The 24140-nt window shown below is 46.4% G+C and overlaps 1 protein-coding gene across 2 annotated transcripts in view; it reads right to left on the reverse strand.

Moving 5' to 3' along the window:
* The window catches only part of OXSR1 (oxidative stress responsive kinase 1), a 110507-nt gene extending 87718 nt beyond the window's left edge, over positions 1–22789 (reverse strand). Inside the window, exon 1 of one of the 2 annotated variants that reach the window (XM_073677757.1) lies at positions 22648–22789. Coding sequence is in view for 1 of the 2 variants with exons in the window: in XM_073677755.1 (XP_073533856.1) it covers positions 22448–22520 (73 nt within the window). In the remaining variant the exon portion in view is untranslated. Of the gene's footprint in view, positions 1–22447 lie in introns of both variants that reach the window. The other variant, XM_073677755.1, reaches the window with a different exon arrangement.
* Between the last annotated feature and the right edge of the window lie 1351 nt (positions 22790–24140).

Genomic DNA, 24140 nt, shown 5'->3' on the forward strand with positions numbered 1-24140 from the left:
AATACTGTAACACAGTGCCGCTTTATTGCCAAGGACAATAAATAGCAGCCAAGAACAGCACTCTGATTCCTCTCCCGCAGACAATGGATAGAGCGGTAGTGTGTACGTGCAGGTAGCTGATGTGTGGCACAACCAAATATTGCTCCACAAGATCAAGGAAACCTTGACTGTACCCTCCGCATCTTGTGCACAAAGCCCAAACATGGCCATGTGTGCGAAGTCTTCAGACATTCCTCATTATTTTAATTTAAATGGGAAAAAAAATAATAAAAGGGGTATTCCTATCTGGTACATGATCTATGGCAAATCCTCGGAATATGCCATAAATGTATAGAACATGCGAGTATCATCAACAGGAGCAGCATCTGTCTTGATATCGGGGACCCAGTCGCTTGCTGGTTTCTGTGGAGCGTTGGTCAGAATTCCCAAACAAATGAATTGGGAATCCGACCACTTCCCCAATGACAGCTCTGTTCTCCCGGTAGACACATATCTCATTGGTGAGATCGGCGTCTACTATACAATAATGGCGTATCCTGGCACAAGCCACAGATGGACAAGGTGGGCAATCCCCCTTTGAAGTCAGGTATAACATAAATAGCTGCGTTTTCTTCCATGGCATCTAAGTGGTTAAGGCCAGGTCACGTCAGACTTCGGGCCCAAGGAAAAAGCCTGAATTGATTTACAGAAAGGAAGCCCGGCCTCACCCCACAGCGAGGAAATTCCTGAGATTCTCAGCGTCCAAAGTGGATTGAATTCTAAGACTTATTGATATTATGCGGAGATCTCGGTGTGATCGGAGCGGTGCTGGAGATGTGCCAGGGGATTCAGAGAACAAGGACCATTGAAAGGTGTAGTGCCCCCGCCCCACGCCAGGACGAACCACACGAGGCCTGGGCATCCCTGGTTACCATCACAAGTGCTATACTGTCCGGCGCATTATATGAATCCCACCTTCCATAAAGGCTGCTCCTGGTCTCTGTGAGTCGTCGACAGTGCTGCAGCCAATCATCGTGCTTGGCAGCTCATTCCGTTGACTCGGAAAGAGCTACTGAGCTCACTGATTAGTTGCAGCGCTGTCGACGCGACATCAGCGCTGCAGCCAATAACAGAACAGACACCAGAAACAGCGGCAGAGACTAAACACTGGACCAGGGGAGGATGAATATGTCTTTTTTTTTCTTTTTTTTTTACTACACAAGCTCCAGCCTGGGGACAGTCCATGGCATGTGTTTAGTACTGCAGGTCAGTCCCATTCACTTCAATGGAGCAGAGTTGGAATATCTGACAAAACCCATGCACAGGTTTGGTTCTGCTTTCTGAAGAAAGAAGCCATGTTCTTCTCAACTAGGACAACCAATTTCGGATAGACCATCAATATTAGTGGGAGATCGACTCCCAACACACCCACCGATCAGCTTTATTGAGAGGCCATTGGTCTCCAATCTGCGCTACATCCCCTTTATTTAGCAGTAGCTGCACCTGGCATCACGGATTCCTTCCATAAAACCAAGAATAGTTACCATGCTGGAAACATTAAAGGGGATGTGGTGTTTGTTAGAGACCCGTGGTTACTTTAAGAAGCTAATAAATGGAAGGAAGACTCTAGGCAATAGAATACGGGTTTATTTATTTTTCAAATAACTGGAAAATCTCTTTTAAAAGGTCCTGGAGCGTAGGGGGAAATGTGCAAACTAAACACGTTTTGCCATGGTTGATGGATGCACAAATGTAGCAAAGTTTGCCTTCACTGATAACCCAGCACTGGGATATCACAGTATATAATTCAACACCTATTTTGGCACTGATCAGCGGCTTGTGCAATGTTAAATTATATTAATCTTTCTAAGTGAGAAACTTCTGTGACCAGTTATCAACATGATGCGCTGAGAGCCATGATGCCTTTTGCTACGTCTATACCTAAAGGCCCCGTCACACTTAGCGACGCTGCAAAGATCCCGACAACGATACGACCTGTCAGGGATCGTTGCTGCGTCGCTATGTGGTCGCTGGTGAGCTGTCAAACAGGCAGGCTCACCAACGATCAGGGGAGCAGCGATATCGTGGAAAGAATCTTTCCACGACGTCCTGCTCCGGTTACCAGCCCGCTGAAGCAGGAGCAGGCTGGTAACCATGATAAACATCGGGTTACTAGGGGCACACGCGCACCTAGCAACCCGTTGTTTATCATGGTTACCACTCTGCTACGGTGAGCGGGAGGTTACCGCTCACTTTAGCAGGCTCGTAACCATGATAAACATCGGGTTACTAGGTGCGCGTGTGCCCCTAGTAACCCGATGTTTATCATGGTTACCAGCCTGATCGCTGCTCCCGCTGGTCACACACAGCGATGTGTGCTGACCAGCGGGAGGGCAACGACCAAAAAATGGTCCAGGACACTTTGCAGAGATCAGCGACCTCACAGCAGGGGCCTGATCGCTGCAAAGTGTCACACATAGCGACATCGCTGGTGAGGTCACTGTTGCGTCACCAAAACCGTGATACAGCAGCGATCTCGCTATGTGAGACGGGGGCTTTAAAGGTACAAAAAGTCAAGGCAACAAACAAAAAAATCCATAATCATCTAGATAGATCAGACCTGGGCAAAGTGCGGCCCTCTGGCTGTTCCAGTCTGGCCCATGGAACGAGACATGGATCGAGACAGCCGAAAGATTAAAAACTCTGGCCCACGGGCCGCACCATGCGGCCGCCCTCCCCTCCCAGCTCCTCCTCCCACCATTCAGCGTGCGTGACTGAGGCAGGAGATGTGTTGAGGTCACTACATCGCATCTGCTTGTGTGGAGCGTCAGTCCGCACAGAAAAGACCGGCGCAGAGACCGCTTTTTGTTTTTTATATGTGAGAATGTGAGTAGGATGTGTGTAGACTCATACTGTATACAGAGAGGCTATGTGGAGGCTCATACTGTATATAGGGGTCTGTATGTAGGCTCAGTGTATGTAGAGAGGCTATTAGAGGGCTCATACTGTATACAGGGGGTTGTGAGTCGGCTCAGGGTATGTAGAGAGGATATGTGTGGGCTCATACTGTATATAGGTGGCTGCACGTAGGCTCAGTGTATGTAGAGAAGCTACAGTGAAGGAAATAAGTATTTGATCCCTTGCTGTTTTTGTAAGTTTGCCCACTGACAAAGACATGAACAGTGTATAATTTTAAGGGTAGGTTAATTTTAACATTGAGAGATAGAATATCACAAAAAAAAAAATCAAGAAAATCACATTGTATAAATTATATAAATTTATTTGCATTTTGCAGTGAGAAATAAGTATTTGATCCCCTACAAACCATTATGAGTTCTGACTCCTACAGACCAGTTAGACGCTCCTATGTTACCTACATTAAAGACAGCTGTCTTACATAGTCACCTGTATAAATGACTCCTGTCCACAGACTCAATTAATCAGTCAGACTCTAACCTCTACAACATGGGCAAGACCAAAGAGCTTTCTAAGGATGTCAGGGACAAGATCATAGACCTGCACAAAGCTCAAATGGGCTACAAAACCATAAGTAAGACGCTGGGTGAGAAGGAGATAACTGTTGGTGCAATAGTAAGAAAATGGAGGAAATAAAAAATGACTGTCAATTGACATCGATCTGGGGCACCATGCAAAATCTCACCTCGTGGGGTATCCTTGATCATGAGGAAGGTGAGAGATCAGCCTAAAACTACACGGGGGGAACTTGTTAATGATCTCCAGGCAGCTGGGACCACAGTCACCAAGAAAACCATTGGTAACACATTACGCCTTAAAGGTTTAAAATCCTGCAGTGCCCGCAAGGTCCCCCTGCTCAAGAAGGCACATGTGCAGGCCCATCTGAAGTTTGCCAGTGAACACCTGGATGATTCTGTGAGTTATTGGGAGAAGGTGCTGTGGTCAGATGAGACAAAAATTGAGCTCTTTAGCATTAACTCAACTCACCGTGTTTGGAGGAAGAGAAATGCTGCCTATGACCCAAAGAACACCGTCCCCACTGTCAAGCATGGGGGTGGAAACATTATGTTTTAGGGGTGTTTCTCTGCTAAGGGCACAGGACGACTTCACCGCATCAATGGGAGAATGGATGGAGCCATGTACCGTAAAATCCTGAGTGACAACCTACTTCCCTCCGCCAGGACATTAAAAATGGGTCGTGGCTGGGTCTTCCAGCAAGATAATGACCCGACACATCCAGCCAAGGCAACAAATGACTGGCTCAAAAAGAAGCACAGTAAGGTCATGGAGTGGCCTAGCCAATCTCCAGACCTTAATCCCATAGAAAACTTATGGAGGGAGTTGAAGCTCCGAGTTGCCAAGCGACAGCCTCAAAATCTGAATGATTTAGAGATGATCTGCAAAGAGGAGTGGACCAAAATTCCTCCCGACATGTGCGCAACCCTCATCATCAACTACAAAAAACGTCTGACTGCTGTGCTTGCCAACAAGTATTAAGCGTTATTTGGCAGAGGAATCAAATACTTATTTCTCACTGCAAAATGCAAATACATTTATCTAATTTATACAATGTGATCTTCTTGATTTGTTTTTGGATATTCTCTCTCTCAATGTTAAAATTAACCTAACCTTAAAATTATAGACTGCTCATGTCTTTGTCAGTGGGCAAACTTACAGCAAGGGATCAAATACTCATTTTCTTCACTGTATGTGAGGGCTCATACTGTATATAGGGGGCTGTGTGTAGGCTTAGTGTATGTAGAGAGGCTATGTGGGGCTCATACTGTATATAGGGGGGGTGTAGGCAGGGCCGGCGTCAGCACCCGGCGCACCCGGGCAAATGCCAGGGCCCTGAGCAGGCAGAGGGGCCCACTGGCGGTCGCGCACCCCGCTGGGCTATGGGCGGAGGAGAGCGGTGTCAGCGCCCGCCTTTCCCCCCGCTTGCTCAGGGCCCCGGCAGCTGGATACTTACCTCTCCCCGTGCCTCCGCAGATCAGCTGTCTTCCCGCTCAGCGCTCCCTGTGACGTCTCAGGTCAGAGGGCGCGGTGACGTCTTTACACCGCGCCCTCCCCTGGCCGTCACAGGGAGCGCTGAGCGGGAAGACACCGACAACGCTGGAGTTCGGACCCGAGCAGCGGGCAGCAGGTAGCAGGTGAGGAGAAGGGAGGGGAGTATTTGATTTTTTTTTTTTAATGTATGGAGGCATGGGGTATTATAAAGAGAGGGGGGGACATCCTGCATGGGGCATTATAAGGTGGGGAACAGCCTGCATGGGGCATTATAAAGAAGGGGGGGGGGATTCCTGCATGGGGCATTATAATGAGGAGGGGTGACAGCCTGCATGGGGCATTATAAGGTGGGGAACAGCCTGCATGGGGCATTATAAGGTGGGGAACAGCCTGCATGGGGCATTATAAAGAGAGGGGGGGACATCCTGCATGGGGCATTATAAAGAGGGGGGGGGGGCATCCTGCATGGGGCATTATAAAGAGGAGGGGTGACAGCCTGCATGGGGCATTATAAAGGGGGGGCAGCCTGTATGGGGCATTATGTGGGATGTAACAGCCTGCATGGAGCATTAAAAGGGGGGGCCTGTATGGGGCATTATGTGGGGGGGAACAGCCTGCATGGAGCATTATAAGGGGGGGGGGCAGCCTGTATGGGGCATTATGTGGGGGGTAACAGCCTGCATGGAGCATTAAAAGGGGGGGGCCTGTATGGGGCATTATGTGGGGGGTAACAGCCTGCATGGAGCATTATAAGGGGGGGACAGCCTGTATGGGGCATTATGTGGGGGGTAACAGCCTGCATGCAGCATTATATGGGGGCCAGTATCCTGTATGGAGCGTTATAAGGGGACCGGTATCCTGTATGGAGCGTTATATGGGGGCCAGTATCCTGTATGGAGTTTTATAAGGGGACCAGTATCCTGTATGGAGCGTTATATGGGGGCCAGTATCCTGTATGGAGCTTTATAAGGGGACCAGTATCCTGTATGGAGCGTTATATGGGGGCCAGTATTCTGTATGGAGCCTTATATGGGGGCCAGTATTCCGTATGGAGCCTTATATGGAAGCCAGTATTCCGTATGGAGCCTTATATGGGGGGCCAGTATTCCATATGGGGGCCAGTATTCCGTATGGAGCCTTATATGGGGGCCAGTATTCCGCATGGAGCCTTATATGGGGGTCAGTATTCCGCATGGAGCCTTATATGGGGGTCAGTATTCCACATGGAGCCTTATATGGGGGTCAGTATTCCGTATGGGGCCTTATATGGGGGCCAGTATTCCTTATGGGGCCTTATATGGGGGCCAGTATTCCATATGGGGTCTTATATGGGGGCCAGTATTCCGTATGAAGCGTTATATGTGGGCCAGTATTCCGTATGGGCGTTATATGGGGGCCACTATTCTGTGTGGAGCGATTCACCGGTTTCTGAGCTATTGTGGAATTTACAATAGATATCACTCATGTAATGTAAGAAGTGAAATCTTTGCATTGTACTATATATATATATATATATATATATATATATATATATATATATATATATATATATATATATATATATATATATATATATATATGCCGTATCTCTGCATCATGAATCGTGGTATGTGTTAAAGGGGCCCACTGAGACTCTTTCGCCCGGGGCCCAGAAAAACCTGGAGCCGGCCCTGGGTGTAGGCTCCGTGTATGTGGGGCTCATACTGTATATAGAGGGACTATGTGGGGGTTCATACCGTATATATGGGCTGTGTGTATTCTCATATGGTATATAGGTGGTGTCAGCATACTTAATTCTGCTCAATATTAAGTGACACAATTAACATATTATAATTATTGTATTAATATTAATAACGAGCATAATTAATATCAGCCTATTGTTTTGCCGTGTCACAAAAGTCGCGGTCTCTCATGTGGCCCCTCAGGAAAAAGTATTGCCCACCCCTGATCTGAGTGTTATGGCACAGCTCTGAGTGGTAAGGTGCTGCCATATGGGGCACATACTACTATGGGCATATACCGTAAAAACTTTATGCAGGGAAAAATAATTCTTTACCCCCTCAACCCTCTTTTACAAAAAAAATAATTTTTAATGATTTAGTCAGGATTCATTCACAACAGTTCTGCACAAGCTCATAGCTGTATAGGGCCTCCACGTACGAGGCTACAGGCATGGCCAAAACACATGCCACGCTCCACTGGACGCAGCATTGTCGCAGGCACCACAGACACAGAGAAGAACTGCTCAACTAAAAGGGAAGGCAAGAAAGCCGGCCATATACTGCACATTTCCATCTGACACAAGCATTACAGCAATAGTCCCCTCAGGCGCATCTTACAGCTACGAGGTGCTGGAGATGTGTTTATGTAACACGGTTTAATGTGTTTTCCATGCTCTCTCATGCATTATGTATCTGCTGATATAATTTATTAGTAATGGGAGTGTGCATTAATGAATGGCGAGCATGCAGCGCCATGCAGCACTAGCAGGACCCACAACATTCACCGGGATTTTTTTTCTGGTTAACGCAGTTATCTCATGAAAATTCATTGAAAAATAGAAGATAATCCATATAGCTTATAGCTCCGCTCCCCAGAAGCATATAGTATACAGTCCTGCTCATCGTTATTAGCACCCATGTAGTTTAAGTACATAATGTGGAATATCTCCTGAAAAAAATGAATCAAGTGAAACAGTTTTTTGGATAGAGCACTCGTGTTAAGTACAAAAGAGCAAATGATAAACAATTAAAAACGAACAACAATGGAAGGGAAAAATAGAAAAACCTAAAGCTTGCTGTGTCACTGGTATTGGCACCCTTTACATTAATTTAGTATGGAATCACATTTTGTCTCACCTGTGGTAAATCACAAAAGAGATTCCCCTGTGATTAATTGTCGGTGCCCATGTGACATGAATTAGTCAATGAATGATGACTTCAGTGTTTTAAATAGCCACATGGTAGGCCCTGTTCCTTTGTCACAATGGTGAAGACAAAGGAGATGTCTGAGGACATCAGAACTGCAATTATTAGCAAACAAGACTTCCAAAGGGTATAAGGCCATCTCCAAAGATCTTGGTATCCCAGTTTCAACAGTGCGCAATGTTATTAAGAAGATTGCAAAGCATTGAAAAGTCAAGCACCTCCCTGGACGTGGAGGGAAAGAAGAAAGTTGACAAGAGATGTCTTCGAAGGTTGGTGCGAATGGTGGAAAAAAAGCCACATCAAACATCCAAAGACCTGAAGGACAACCTGGAACAGTCTGGGGTCATCGTTTCAACAAGTACCATACGCCACAAACGAAACCAAGCAGAGATTTATGGGTAAAGGCCAAGGAAGAAACCATTGATGAAGAAAAGACATAAAAAGGAACGACTGATCTTTGCCAAAGAGTACCTTGAAAAACCACAATCCTTCTGGGAAAATGTTCTGTGGACAGATGAAATGAAAATAGAGCTTTTTGGCAATGCAAAGCACAGTTTACAGACGGTGCAATGAAGCTTATAAGGAAAAGAACACCTTACCAACAGTCAAGCATGGTGGAGGATCCATAATGCTGTGGGGTTGCTTTGCTGCAACCATTACTGGAGGCCTTGAGAAAATCACAGGAATCATGAAATCAGAGAATTATCATGAGATTTTAGAGCGAAACGTCCTACCCGGTTTAAGAAAACTTGATTTGAGTCGAAGATCATGGGTCCACTAGCAGGACAATGACCCAAAGCATGAAGAAGTACACAGGAATGGTTGAAAAAGAAAAAATAGACCGTTTTAAAATGGCCAGCAATGAGTCTTGACCTCAATCCCATTGAAAATCTTTGGGGTGAGCTGAAATCTGCCATTGGGAAAAAGAACCCCGCAAACATTCAAGAGCTTGAACAACCTGGAAAGGAAGAGTGGGAGAAAATTCCAGCTGAGAAGTGCAAGAAGCTTATAGATGGCTACAAGAAACGTTTGGAGGCTGTCAGCAACAGGACTGTAGAGTCGGTAAGCCAAACCTCCGACTGACTCCTCAATTTCCATGACACCGACTCCCTCATACATGGCTCATGTTTAAGTGATAAATTTACTGTAGCACAGATTCATCTCAGCTAAAAGTCTAGACCCTTAGATCAGGAATAGGACAGACATTTATAGGACATTTCATAACTTTCCCAAATTCTTATGAAAAAATATTCCCCACAAACTGCATTGAACTACTACACCCAATTTATTATATATTTTAGGAGTTGGAGTCGGTCCATTTTATACCGACTCCGATTCAGACTCCACCAAAATGGACACAGACTTGGACTCCACAGCCCTGGTCAGCAATGCCAAAGGGTGTGCAACCAAGTATTATTTAGGGGTGCCTTTATTGCTGCACATGCTGTTTATTCTGTTTCTTCTTTGAAATTGCGACATGGAAGTTGAAAAACAATGTTTTATTGTCGTATTACTAATTGAAAAATCCTGAGGATATAACTTTCTACATTTCCATTTATTTCTGAAGATATTGTACAGTCTATGAAAATATGGCACTTATACTGTCGCATTCAATTTTAGACAGGTGCCTAATAAAAGTTCATGGCCCGTACTGTGGACCTGTACATTTGGAAATATTACCAAGATTGGCCAGCTCTGACATAGGAGCCTGGCACAGATGAAAAGGGGCATGGCACAACATGCAATATCAATCGCCAAAATTTGTAAAGCTAATTTCTGGCACAAATTAAGCCGAATCATTTTACAATGTGCCAGATTTATCAACGTGGCTCATCCCATCTGATAAATTTGGCACATCTTTAGAATGTCCAAGTCCACAACAAATGTCATACATTAACTAATCCACAGCGTTTTCAAAAAGTATTCAATATTCTTAGGTGGACCGCAGAGCAAAGCATCCGACGTGTCCATGGAAGATGGAGCTCCTCGGTCGGAGAAAAGTGAACCACACGCACTTTACTACAGGAGAATACATAAGAGCATCGCCCGATGTCTGCACCGTATTATCACGAATCTTCCACAGTCACATCCCCTCCAGGTAGAGGGACGTTCTCCCCATGCGCAGATTCCCTTTTCTCTACTGTGAAGCCACTTGTCATCTTTAGTGCGACAAGACGTCTCTTCCCCTGGACTGGTCCGGTCTCAGATCTTCTAATTACGCCACCTTGTGCATGAGCGACATCCACATTCAATCCCCATTAGAGGCCAGGTTCACACGAGCATTATTTCATGATCCATATATGTAAAGCAATGCCGGGACTGACCAGCCGCCGCTCGGGTTGTCTTCTAAAGGTTGTGACCTGCTGGATCCCTCCAGAGTTTGCTGGGTGAGCCGGAAGTCGCTAATCAATGCAAGTCTATGAGAGCCTGAATGAGGCCAGAACGAGACCCTCATAGACTTACACTGAGAGCTTGTGACCGTTACCCTCTGACTGCCGGTCAGTCAGGAGCTGTGGTCACAAGATGGTGGATTGGCACCAGAGAGATGCGGTGAAGAGCAGAAGACGGCGACTGGTGAGTTTTACTTTTATGCACTTACTTTTTATATATTCATTTTTGAATATTCGATAACATAACACATTAAAACAATTGTAACAGTGATAACAAAACATAGTGTAGATAAAAGAGACAAGGAGTAGTAGAATGGGAGGGGGTATTGGGAAATATTTGGGGTCTGTGGGGGTAGAGAGAAGTGTATTGCTGGAGAGATGGTATTATTTGGATATTTGAGAATAGTTCAGCAAAAAAATGTGAAATTATATATGGTATTAATGTATATGCAAATATATGTATATAAGTATATGTAAACGTATGGTTTTAATTATTTTTTTCCGCCAAATTCGTTATAGCTTGGAGTCAGTTTTTTCTAGGTTTTTTTTCAGTCCACGTCATTTTTAGGTTTACTGGCCGATACGGATGTTGGTTTCATTATGCAGATATTTTTGGCTAATTCATCATTTGAGACTTCTCGAAATGCTACAAAATTTCTAGTGCATTTGTTTCGAACAGTTGAAGACCAACATGTAATATTTGAAAGAGTAAAAGTATTGTGCAACATCTTAAGCACAAAGAAGCACAACTAAAGCAAAAGAGAAATAGTACAAGCTCTGGCGCTGTTCGCCATTTTTATTAATGTGCCGAAAAATCTGCAAAAGCAAAAAAGAAAGATAAGACAAAAAAAAAAAAATTCTTAAGAAATGATAAGCTAGGCCCTTGTGCACCACAAGTCTGAAAAACTTGGTCACTAGACGCCAGCAACAAAATGAGTTTTTCACAAAAAGATTAGAAAAAAAAAAAAAAAAGGTCCCCAATGGTTCGGATGACAGCCACTATATCTCCCCTGACTATGAGGCCACGTTCACACGTTTACGCCAAAACCAGGAGTGGGACAATCAGAGGAAACGTATAATAGAAACACGTCACCACTTCTGCATTTTTTTTTTTAATCTTACAAATAGTGATGTAAAATACCTGTACTATTATCTAAAAAGCGATCTAACTATATCAAATTTCCAACAACAAATCTCTGAGAAATGCCAAAGGGGCTGAAGATTAAATCTATGAAAAGCCCCTTTTCCTTTGAAAAGTAACCCATCCATATAAAGTGTGTGTGCTTCACTACAGGCAAGGTCACCACACACCTGGTATTACTTTGATATTGACATCTTTTACACATTTTTTTTTGCAAGAACCCTAAAGGGAATCTGTCACCAATTTCTTTCCACCTAATCTGAGAGCACCATAATATAGAGGCAGAGACCCTGATTCCAATGATGTGTTAATTACTTTGCCGATTGCTTCAGTTTTGATAAAATAACAGTTTTACCAGTATGAGGACTAGTAAACCTACTGCCATGTAGTCCTCCATACTTAGGAGCTCTGTATAACCCCGCCCCTACCACTGATTGGCAGCTTTCTGCCTATGTACAGTGTACTCAGAAAGCAGCCAATCGGTGGTGTGGGCGGGGTTATACAGAGCTCAGTATTCAGAGAACTGCAGCAGTTAAAATGATGATTTTATCAAAACTGCAGCAAGCAGCCCAGTAGTGACACATTACCAGAATCGGAGTCTCTGCCCCTACATCATGCTGCGCTCATATGGGGTAGCAAAAACCTGGGAACACATTCCCTTTAAGTCCATTTTTGAGCAGAATGAACAGGGAGGGAGCATGTGTGAACTGCATTTACCAACGGAGAGGCTCTCTACAATCCACAAATTGTAACCACAGCTAAACAGGAGCGTTGTGTGCACAACTCCAACAACACCGCCATAATGAACACGCTGTGGCACAAGGCGAGGCTGCCTGTCTGCACATGGGAGACTCCATACTGGATTCCTCTTACACAGTATATTAGTGTGAGTCATCCGACTGACGTATAAGACCGAGATTACTGCCTGATCCAGTGATGTAGAGATGATATCGTGCTCAGTATCACATGAGGGAATTTTCCAGCAATGATGAACTTGTCACAGTCTGAGGGAGCTGAGATACGGGGAGCGGTCTGACAGGAGTATCACCCCTCCGATTGTAGAGAAACTATAGGGATCCTGAGGTGGTCTGACTACAATGGATTCACCGAGGCAGAATGAACCCTAATTCTACAGGGGCAACACGGCCTTCACCTCTCTCCAAGACATCCTGGCCGGCTTTGCAGCTTACTAGGCCCTGCGTTATCATGTGAGGCCTTGTCACTAGGCCTTACTCAACAACGTGACTTGTGTCATGGGGCCTAGAAAGCGTCTGAGGCGGCATGGAATCCGGACCAAGGATGGCGGAGAGGAGAAGATCGCCACCATGGAGGAAGGCACTGGATGCCACACCAGGGCAGCGTGAATTGATAGTTCATCTCTAATCCTAATACAGTAATAATTGCCACGTCTGCCATTAGCCTACATTATCCCACATGCACAAAAATTCTTATTTGAGCTATGAAAATGTACAATATTCAAATAAAAAATACTTTCCACCTTTTTGAAATATCTTCTACTAATGCTCCACGCAATACAAATTTCCCTGAACACATGCCATACCAGGTTAATGGTAGATTCCCTGGTTACCCTCGTGTCCCCATGATCAGGAGAAAACATTTACTTGGAAATAAACTTTGGCTGCTGCACAATTAGATGAATTTAGCCCAGACATCACATCCATAAAGAGGTGGAGCGGGCCTGGACATGGTTCATATAGACGACGCCATCAACCAACTGTACCATCATGCTTTATTTAATCCTACTGACAGGCACATTCTGGTTCAGATTCCTTCATTACTGTACGACGTACTAAAGGAGCTACACCATGACGACCGCTCTCTGTAGACTACTGAACAAAAGTAAATGACCCCGTGCTGGGATCAGGATCTCCTACCCTCTGACAGATTCCCTTTAAAGCGAATCTGTCAGTAGGATCAACCCTCCAAAGCCTTTTATAAGGGCTTGTAGGTCATAGAAAGTTTATTAAAATGATACCTTGATATCTGTAATCAGATGTCTCATTACAGAGAAATACAATTTTTTTTTTATATGTAAATGAGCTGTTAAGATCTATGGGCCGGACATAGATCTCCCCGAGAATCTGAACATATTGAAAATGAAAGACCAGGGCTGCCAGACAGCTCGAGTGGAGATTTATTTCCCTGGAGAGTAAAAGGATTGAGTAAATGAAGGGGGTTGTCTAGTTAAAACAAGTTATTACCTATCCACATGTTAAGTGGTAACTTGTTAATCGGTGGGTGTCCTACACCGATCGGTAGACTTGGGCACTTTTTTGCCTGTTACAAAATATAGCAGCAGATCTGAGGCCCAACCGCTGCGCCATTCGTTCTCTATGGGACTGCGGGAAAAAGCTGAGCACAGCACTCGGCAGCCACATAGCTAGTCTAGCAGAGGTGGTTCGTTTCCTAGACAAGGAGTGTGTGGCTGCAAGCTCTTGGCTTTAGGGCATACATGCCAAACTCTGGCCCGTGGGCCAAATCTGTGCCGAAGGTGGTTTTAATTGGCTCGCGACACCAGAACCACGACTAGGTGGGGCCCGTTATCCTGCAGGGACGACTAGGTGGGGCCAGTTATCCTGCAGGGACGACTAGGTGGGGCCCGTTATCCTGCAGGGACGACTAGGTGGGGCCCGTTATCCTGCAGGGACGACTAGGTGGGGCCCGTTATCCTGCAGGGACGACTAGGTGGGGCCCGTTATCCTGCAGGGACGACTAGGTGGGGCCCGTTATCCTGCAGGGACGACTAGGTGGGGCCCGTTATCCTGCAGGGACAACTAGGTGGGGCCCGTTATCCTGCAGGGACAACTAGGTGGGGCCCGTTATCCTGCAGGGACGACTAGGTGGGGCCCGTTACTCTGTATACTGGTTTGTCTGCGACTTTGTCCAAGTTTTTAATTTTGGCCCCTTGTGTATTTGAGTTTGACATCCCTGCTTTAGAGCCTGTAAGCTCATGAATCTGTCCAGCTTCAACGCCACTCCACTACTCCGAGGTGGCAGGGCGAACGCTGCCTGTGCCAACAGCATCGGAGAATGCATGGGTATGAACAGTGGCTCAGCGGTAATAAACCCCTTTCAACGCTTTGACTAGTTATAAATATACCCAACACCTACATATACGGTACATAAAGCAAAGAAAAGCAAATGAGCCAATTCTGGCCCGTAGACAGCAAGACAAGCTGACCATCTTATGGGTATGAGGGGATCCTGGCAGATTATGTTTGGCGAGAAGATTATGTTGAAGCTCAAAGCCCAAACCATTTGGTCACAGAGTTGACACATGACCACACAAGGCCGAACCGTGTATGTGAATTGGGGGTAATCGGAAGGGGAAAAAAACTGCTCTGAAGATAGCCAATGATGCTAATACTTTCCGATGGAGAAATATGTCAGTAGCCTTCTCCAACATCCGCCGACCAAAGAAGACTCCAACTTGTGCCACTGTTTAGCGATGGTCCATGTCTACCAATGGGTACGATATTATAAAAAATAAATTAAAAAAAAAAATCACATACACCAAGTATTATACTTTTTTTTTTCCTTTGCAGAGGCCCAAGGATGGTTCATGCTTCTCGGCTGAATATTGACCTGTGGCTTAGCGGGGCATATGCCGAACATATCTACATAACGAGATGTAGAGATGACCAAGAAACTCCGATATCCATCTCGTAAATAATACATGGTGCCACGGTGCCTGATCTTCGGTATTAATGAGTTTGTCGGCGTCCCGGCCGCTGCCAGCAGAAAGAGATCTTAGGAAACATTTCCCCAAGACTGACAGATATGACAATAGAGAGGCTGCTGGATTTCTTTATGTGACAGAGAAAATAAGACAGTGGGATATGAAGATGAACCACAGGGGGCAGCGCATGGGCAAATTCCTGGGAGCGATTAACCTCTTCCTATCTGATCCCCCGCTTCAATTCATTATTTACCTCTTCAGGGAAAACGTCGTAATGTTACCCGCAACTATACGGTGATAAAAGCGGAACAATGACACACGGGTGGGAAGGGCGAGGCACTGCTTCATACCAATCCAGCCTATTTATATATTAATGGCGGTGTCATACAAGACAGAGATCACAACGATACGTAGAAAGGAGACAGAGACTGGGTCAGAGGATGAGAATAAAGGGCTGACAGAGGAGAATGTATAACAGCCAGACAATACCGGGCGGCCGCCGTGAGCCATCACCCGGCGACGCAATCTATGGCAGCCGGGGTCTAACAATGACTCCCATGGTCACCATCTTACTACTCCTATTAGACATCGCCTAAGTCATGGACTAGTGGAGCACAGAAGAAAAATACATAAAGACTGGAAAAATACATAAACATGGGAATTCTGGAATAAAACTGTCATCTTGTACTTGTGCAGAAATTTGGCCACTTTGGGCATTTTTATGCCAGTCCAGGCGAGCCACACACACATTTTGGGGGGAAATGGACAGGGCTCAACAGGGAGGGTTGGGTACAGGGGAAAAAATTGATAATTTACGACAAAAGGTTGGTGTAAATTGCAACAGAAATATATTCAAGCCCCTGATTGCAGCATTTTTTTTACGGTGGGGCATTTTTCAGCTGCCTCGCACCTCTTAAAGAATTTGGCATCTCTTACTGGGTGGGTGCGCTGGAGTAACAAAACACCAGTCTTCATGAAACAGGGCTATACTGTACATATCATATATGATGCATGGCGAATGGCAAAAAAATTATAAAGTAAAATACAATGTTGGAATTGCTGTTTTTTTTTCTTCTCCATTTCCATCCCTGCAGAAACAGTTAATAAAAGTTAGTATTATTACCAAGTTGCCACTGAAATATACTATTTATCCCGGAGAAAGAAAGTCTCTCTGTCAGCCACACTGACGGAGAAATAGAAAAAGAATTAAGGCTCTGTGAAGGCGATGATGGAGAACAAAACTAAAAAAAGACATTTGGTCTTTAAAATGGTTTGCTGGTTTCGGAAAAACCCCATCCCCAGTATTAAGGGCGCAGGCAGACGGCCGTATTACTTGCATCGCAATCCTCGGACTGGCCGTCGGCTCTCCTGACCGGACAGCTGCATAGAAATACATGCCGTCACACTCACAGGAGACACAGGACTCACAGGAGAGCCGAAAGCCAGTCCGAGGATTGCGATGCGAGTAATACAGCCGTCTGACTGCGCCAAGAAACATCTGTCCTTTACTCACCCTCCCCGGGTCCGGCGCCGAATCTCCACTGCTGTTCTCGCTGTCTATTATTGCCTGCAGCGCTGACACTAACGTCATTTCAACAGCGCTGCAGCCAATCAGTGAGTTCATCACCTCTGAGCAACTCCTTCCGCTTAGTTTAGTGATTGATTGCAGTGCTGTTGACATAATGTAATAATAGACACTGGGAGAAGCTGCGGAGACTAAGCGCTGGACCCAGGAAAGGTGAATAAAGCACAATTTGTTTTTAAAAGACAGAGGGCAGGAGATTTCTGAAACCAGAAAACCCCTTTAATGCCCAAACAGGCCTGGTCCTGAAAGGGTAAACGGAGCCCATCAGGGCTTCTGTCAGACTTTCAGGGTATTTTGACCACATGAATAGTGTCGGCTTCAGCGCCAGACTTGTTGGCAAAAAATACCGAAATCTCACAGGACTTTTTTTTTTTTTTTTATTTAAAGTCAATGGAATCTGTCAAAATTTCCTGGTACCTGTTCAAAAAGTTCTCCAGCAGAGCCGTAGTGGCTCCAGGGAAGGGCGAGCTGACAAAGCCGGAGACCTGGCTGCGCCGAGACACTGTTTTAACAACAAGGGATTGATTTTAACTATTAATTATCTGGTGCAGTCCACAATATAGCACGCGGCACCATTTATTACTTTGGACTACAGCTGTAACATCACTTAGCGGTGCTACCAGACGTCTCCATGTATTGTAGACTTGGCAATTTAACTAAATTCCCTCCTCATTCCAAGCTTAGGAGTCCAGTGGGCGGGTTCTATTCAGAGATCAACAGCCATTGGTCACTGATTAGAACCGCCCACTGGACTCCTAAGCTTGGAAAGACCAGAGAACTTATCTGTCAATCAGACATGAAACAGCAGCTGGGACCCCAATAATAAAGAACGAAGGGCTCTGAGACCCTGTTCTCTCCACACATGGTTCAACTCTATTGACCTCAATAGGAAGGATAATACACAATTTAAGCTCCTGGACCCCCACCAGACAGACCTTATGATCCACAAGGAGTGCGACTTCTGTAAAACACCCACGTAACCTGGTCACTGGCACTTGTGTGAGATAAATAATGGCGCCCGTACAAACGACACTGTCAGCACATCCCGCTGGAAGCAGAAAACCCCGACAGCCCCCCATTTAGCGTCAGAGCTGGCTCCGTGAGTGTAATGCCGGTACTTCCTAAAAATCTTGCTTGTTAGTGGTTCCGTTTATTGTGGTTAATAATCATTTCGACCCTTCTGTAATAGAGAGCAGCGCTCCACACACTGTCTTCCAGGAGGGCTTGTGCTTATACAAAGAAGCCAATCTATGCATATGGAGCTGCAGTGTAAAGTATGGGGGAGGGACGGAGGGAATGATAATTAACAGGTAAGCATGACCAAAGGAGCAATTATTAACTAAACACAACTACGTCAGTGAGACAAAGGTAAAGAGCAACAAGATCAGAAACATACACCAAAATCTACCAAAAACCCACAACGATTAGTAAGATATTGTAAGAACAGCTGTATGGGGTAGGAATCTCCTCCTCGTACATGAGGGCGCACTGGCATCTACGACACACGGCGATCGAGGCCGCGCAGTCTGTGCTGCTGCCAACGTGGTCCTATAGCCCCATCTAATCAGACACAAAATCTGATAGTTGTCAGAGAGGTTGTTTTGCAGCACATAACATAAAGCGACCACAACATGAGTCGCCAGTAACCCGACCTCCTGTATTTCTGCTTACAATATGGAAGCAACTTTGTCATCACAACCTGCAGAGTTGCTCCAGTTTAACTGTAATATGATGGTTGTACTTTTTTTTTTTTTTCCAGCCAAATGGCAAATTTACAATATTCAGGTGACGGAAAGTTCCAAACAAAATTGTACAAGATGTTTTTAGGTGAACAAACCATGGCTGCGCAGCTACAGCCTAATCTGAGCCTGTGCCGAAAACCGGGGGCTGCATTCAGCAGAAGACTGTGCTGGACCTCCATGTGCAGAGCTGCGGACCGAGCCAATGGTCTATAGGAGAGAGGCAGAGAGGCAAAGAGAGAGAGAGAGGCAAAGAGAGAGAGAGAGAGAGAGAGGCAAAAAGAGAGGCAAAGAGAGAGAGAGAGAGGCAAAGAGAGAGAGAGAGAGAGGCAAAGAGAGAGAGACAAAGAGAGAGAGACAAAGAGAGAGAGGCAAAGAGAGAGAGGCAAAGAGAGAGAGAGAGACAAAGAGAGAGAGAGAGACAAAGAGAGAGAGAGAGAGAGAGGCAGAGAGGCAAAGAGAGAGAGAGAGAGAGAGAGAGGCAGAGAGGCAAAGAGAGAGAGAGAGGCAGAGAGGCAAAGAGAGAGAGAGAGAGAGGCAGAGAGGCAAAGAGAGAGAGAGAGGCAGAGAGAGAGGCAGAGAGAGAGAGAGGCAGAGAGAGAGGCAGAGAGAGAGAGAGGCAGAGAGGCAAAGAGAGAGAGAGAGAGGCAGAGAGGCAAAGAGAGAGAGAGAGAGGCAGAGAGGCAAAGAGAGAGAGAGAGAGGCAGAGAGGCAAAGAGAGAGAGAGAGAGAGGCAGAGAGGCAAAGAGAGAGAGAGAGAGAGAGGCAGAGAGGCAAAGAGAGAGAGAGAGAGAGAGGCAGAGAGGCAAAGAGAGAGAGAGAGAGAGAGGCAGAGAGGCAAAGAGAGAGAGAGAGAGGCAGAGAGGCAAAGAGAGAGAGAGAGAGGCAGAGAGGCAAAGAGAGAGAGAGAGAGGCAGAGAGGCAAAGAGAGAGAGAGAGAGGCAGAGAGGCAAAGAGAGAGAGAGGCAGAGAGGCAAAGAGAGAGAGAGGCAGAGAGGCAAAGAGAGAGAGAGAGGCAGAGAGGCAAAGAGAGAGAGAGAGGCAGAGAGGCAAAGAGAGAGAGAGAGGCAGAGAGGCAAAGAGAGAGAGAGAGGCAGAGAGAGAGAGAGAGGCAAAGAGAGAGAGAGAGGCAAAGAGAGAGGCAAAGAGAGAGAGAGAGAGGCAAAGAGAGAGAGAGAGAGGCAAAGAGAGAGAGAGAGAGGCAAAGAGAGAGAGAGAGAGGCAAAGAGAGAGAGAGGCAAAGAGAGAGAGAGAGAGGCAAAGAGAGAGAGAGAGAGGCAAAGAGAGAGAGAGAGAGGCAAAGAGAGAGAGAGAGAGGCAAAGAGAGAGAGAGAGAGGCAAAGAGAGAGAGAGAGAGGCAAAGAGAGAGAGAGAGGCAAAGAGAGAGAGGCAAAGAGAGAGAGAGAGGCAAAGAGACAGAGAGAGGCAAAGAGACAGAGAGAGGCAAAGAGACAGAGAGAGGCAAAGAGACAGAGAGAGGCAGAGAGACAGAGAGAGAGAGGCAGAGAGACAGAGAGAGAGAGGCAGAGAGACAGAGAGAGAGAGGCAGAGAGACAGAGAGAGAGGCAGAGAGGCAGAGAGACAGAGAGAGAGAGGCAGAGAGGCAGAGAGACAGAGAGAGAGAGAGGCAAAGAGAGAGAGAGAGGCAAAGAGAGAGAGAGGCAAAGAGAGAGAGAGAGGCAAAGAGAGAGAGAGAGGCAAAGAGAGAGAGAGAGAGGCAAAGAGAGCGCGAGAGGCAAAGAGAGCGCGAGAGAGAGGCAAAGAGAGCGCGAGAGAGAGAGGCAAAGAGAGCGCGAGAGAGAGGCAAAGAGAGCGCGAGAGAGAGGCAAAGAGAGCGCGAGAGAGAGGCAAAGAGAGCGCGAGAGAGAGGCAAAGAGAGCGCGAGAGAGAGGCAAAGAGAGCGCGAGAGAGAGGCAAAGAGAGCGCGAGAGAGAGGCAAAGAGAGCGCGAGAGAGAGGCAAAGAGAGCGCGAGAGAGAGGCAAAGAGAGCGCGAGAGAGAGGCAAAGAGAGAGAGGGGCAAAGAGAGAGAGGGGCAAAGAGAGAGAGGGGCAAAGAGAGAGAGGGGCAAAGAGAGAGAGGGGCAAAGAGAGAGAGGGGCAAAGAGAGAGGGGCAAAGAGAGAGAGGGGCAAAGAGAGAGAGGGGCAAAGAGAGAGAGGGGCAAAGAGAGAGAGGGGCAAAGAGAGAGAGGGGCAAAGAGAGAGAGGGGCAAAGAGAGAGAGGGGCAAAGAGAGAGAGGGGCAAAGAGAGAGAGAGAGGCAAAGAGAGAGAGAGAGAGGCAAAGAGAGAGAGAGAGGGGCAAAGAGAGAGAGGGGCAAAGAGAGAGAGAGAGAGGCAAAGAGAGAGAGGGGCAAAGAGAGAGAGAGAGAGGCAAAGAGAGAGAGAGAGAGGCAAAGAGAGAGAGAGGCAAAGAGAGAGAGAGAGGCAAAGAGAGAGAGAGAGAGGCAAAGAGAGAGAGAGAGAGGCAAAGAGAGAGAGAGAGAGGCAAAGAGAGAGAGAGAGAGGCAGAGAGAGAGAGGCAAAGAGAGAGAGGCAAAGAGAGAGAGGCAAAGAGAGAGAGGCAAAGAGAGAGAGGCAAAGAGAGAGAGAGAGGCAAAGAGAGAGAGAGAGGCAAAGAGAGAGAGAGAGGCAAAGAGAGAGAGAGAGGCAAAGAGAGAGAGAGAGGCAAAGAGAGAGAGGCAAAGAGAGAGAGAGAGGCAAAGAGAGAGAGAGAGGCAAAGAGAGAGAGAGAGGCAAAGAGAGAGAGAGAGGCAAAGAGAGAGAGAGGCAAAGAGAGAGAGAGGCAAAGAGAGAGAGAGGCAAAGAGAGAGAGAGAGAGGCAAAGAGAGAGAGAGGCAAAGAGAGAGAGAGGCAAAGAGAGAGAGAGGCAAAGAGAGAGAGAGGCAAAGAGAGAGAGAGGCAAAGAGAGAGAGAGGCAAAGAGAGAGAGAGGCAAAGAGAGAGAGAGGCAAAGAGAGAGAGAGGCAAAGAGAGAGAGAGGCAAAGAGAGAGAGAGGCAAAGAGAGAGAGAGAGGCAGAGAGAGAGAGAGAGGCAGAGAGAGAGAGGCAAAGAGAGAGAGAGAGAGGCAAAGAGAGAGAGAGAGAGGCAAAGAGAGAGAGAGAGGCAAAGAGAGAGAGAGAGGCAAAGAGAGAGAGAGAGAGGCAAAGAGAGAGAGAGAGAGGCAAAGAGAGAGAGAGAGAGGCAAAGAGAGAGAGAGAGAGGCAAAGAGAGAGAGAGGCAAAGAGAGAGAGAGAGAGGCAAAGAGAGAGAGAGAGAGGCAAAGAGAGAGAGAGGCAAAGAGAGAGAGAGGCAAAGAGAGAGAGAGGCAAAGAGAGAGAGAGGCAAAGAGAGAGAGAGAGAGGCAAAGAGAGAGGCAGAGGCAAAGAGAGAGGCAGAGGCAAAGAGAGAGGCAGAGGCAAAGAGAGAGGCAGAGGCAAAGAGAGAGGCAGAGGAAAAGAGAGAGGCAGAGAGCGACAGAGATATATATGATAGAATAGATGACAGATTACAGAAACAGTGAATACAGTAGATATGAGAGAAATAATAGAGCAGATACCAGATATAGTAGATGACAGCCATATGATAGCCATCAGATACTAGTTATGGGATAGACAGGTAGAGACGATATCAGACACAGACAGACACATGATAGATAATTATTATAGATAGATGCAGTAGATGTGATAGATTTTGGCCTGTGCTCCCCCCAGTGACCCCCGCACACATCCACCTGTGCGGCCCCTTCCAGCAGCTCTGTCCTCCCCAGGCCGGCAGGGCACAGGCCGGCACACTGACCGCACACTGACAGCTCCAGCTCGACTGTGCTATGACTACACATGTAGCAGTGCCATGATCGCTGGTCGGTGTGACAGATGCAGGCTGCTGCCGATCGCTGGGTGGCCTGATCTGCAGATGTGATGATAGTGATAATGGTGGGGTGTCGGGGGATCTCGGCAGCTGGATGAGCAGGCCATGCCGCCCCGTGCACACCGCCCCCTGCACACACCGGAGCCGCCACTCACCGATCACCTCCTTCAGCTCATAGTCGTCCCGGTTGATGGACCATGGCAGGGCGCTGGGGTCCGGCTCAGTCATGACTGTCGCCTCCGTAGAGGGGGATTATTCCGAGCTGATTACCGGGCTCAGCAGCTCTCACTGTTTGTGAATGCAGAGGGGTAATGATCCGGGACGTGTTTGGAGAAGAACTGGTGTCGGTGATTACCGGAGGTCGCCGTTCGGTGCTCGCCCCCTCCCCGGTGTCACACTCTCACTTCTTCTTCTGCACTCCACACATTGCCAAACTTTGCCTTTCCCCTGCCCGGCCTGCCGTGCCCAGGGCCGCATGACGTCACTACGCGCCGGCGTCCAGTCCAGGCCGCCATCTTGCGTGTGGCAGCTGTGGTGAGGCTGAGCGCCGCTCTGGTCCTGATGTGCACAGCTTCCCCGCAGCCGCTGCTCTGTGGACAGTCAGTCACAGAGGAATGTACTGGGAAATTCCTGTACTCTGACCTCAGGTGCATTAGATATTTTATTTTGGGGCAGTTTTAATAATCCTTCCAGTCTGTGGACAATGAGACCATACACTGGACCAGCGCCTCATGTAGCTCAGCGGCTCCTGCTGAACATCAACTTTTTTTCACATCTTTACACAATTTTCTAACTTTTGCTTAACCCCTTCATGACCTGGCCATTTTTTATTTTTCATAATTTTCGCACTTTCATTTTTTTCCTTCTCCTTATTGCAAGAGTCATTACCTTTTTATTTTTCCGTTGAAAAAAACACGCAAGGGCCTGTATATTGCGGGACGAGTTGTAGTTATGAATGACACCATTTACTTTTACCATATCATACTGAAAAACGGGCAGAAAATTCCAAGTGATTAAAAAAAAGAACTTTGTAAAAAAATAAAAATTGTCTTGTGTCGCCAATTCTGTTTTTATTCAAACCATTTTTGGGGGTACATAAGGTATTTTGATTGCACTGTTTAAGGGAGTTGACCAAAAATTAGCAATTCTGGCATTTCGGTACCAATTACCTTTCCGACCTTTTACCATATGCCTTAATTAATTTTATGTTTTCATAGATTGGACTTTTACGGACTTTGCAATATCAAATATGGGTTTGGGGTTTTTTTTAGTTCCTTATTTTTGAACTAGCTTCACAGAGTTGCTGTGGCTCAGTCTGGTTAAATGGAAAAGAAAATAGCGCACGTTTCTAAAATATTTAATTTCACAATTCTTGTGGGTATACAATATTTTTAGTTGTTCCGTTGTCTGTGTAGATATAGAGATTGTCTGGTTTGCCGACTCTAGAACACGCAGCGTATAATTATCCATGGGAGAAGCAATCCGTGTCTAGATCGAAACTGTACAAGTCTAAAGATAGGCCCTGAGCTTTGTTGATAGTGATTGCAAACGCCAATCGAATTGGGAATTGCAATCTCTTAAATTGAAATGGCATATTCATTGGAATCATAGGAGTGAGGACATCTTCACCTTTGAAAGGTCCTGTCAAGATTGTTGCTTGAACGACGTTGCTCATTAATTGTTTTACTGCAAGGCGCATGCCGTTGCAAAGCTTTGGCTGGTTGATATTTCTCAACATGATAATTGGCACGCCGAGTTTCAATTGCAGTACGTGCGGTGGCATCCCTGGCAGATCGAGTGAATTCAAAAATTCTGTTGGATAATTAACCGCTTCATCTGCTTCCACAA

The sequence above is a fragment of the Phyllobates terribilis genome, unplaced genomic scaffold, assembly GCF_046119375.1.
Source record: "Phyllobates terribilis strain yellow unplaced genomic scaffold, ASM4611937v1 Scaffold_4__5_contigs__length_816908805, whole genome shotgun sequence".
Taxonomy (NCBI): Eukaryota; Metazoa; Chordata; class Amphibia; order Anura; family Dendrobatidae; genus Phyllobates; species Phyllobates terribilis.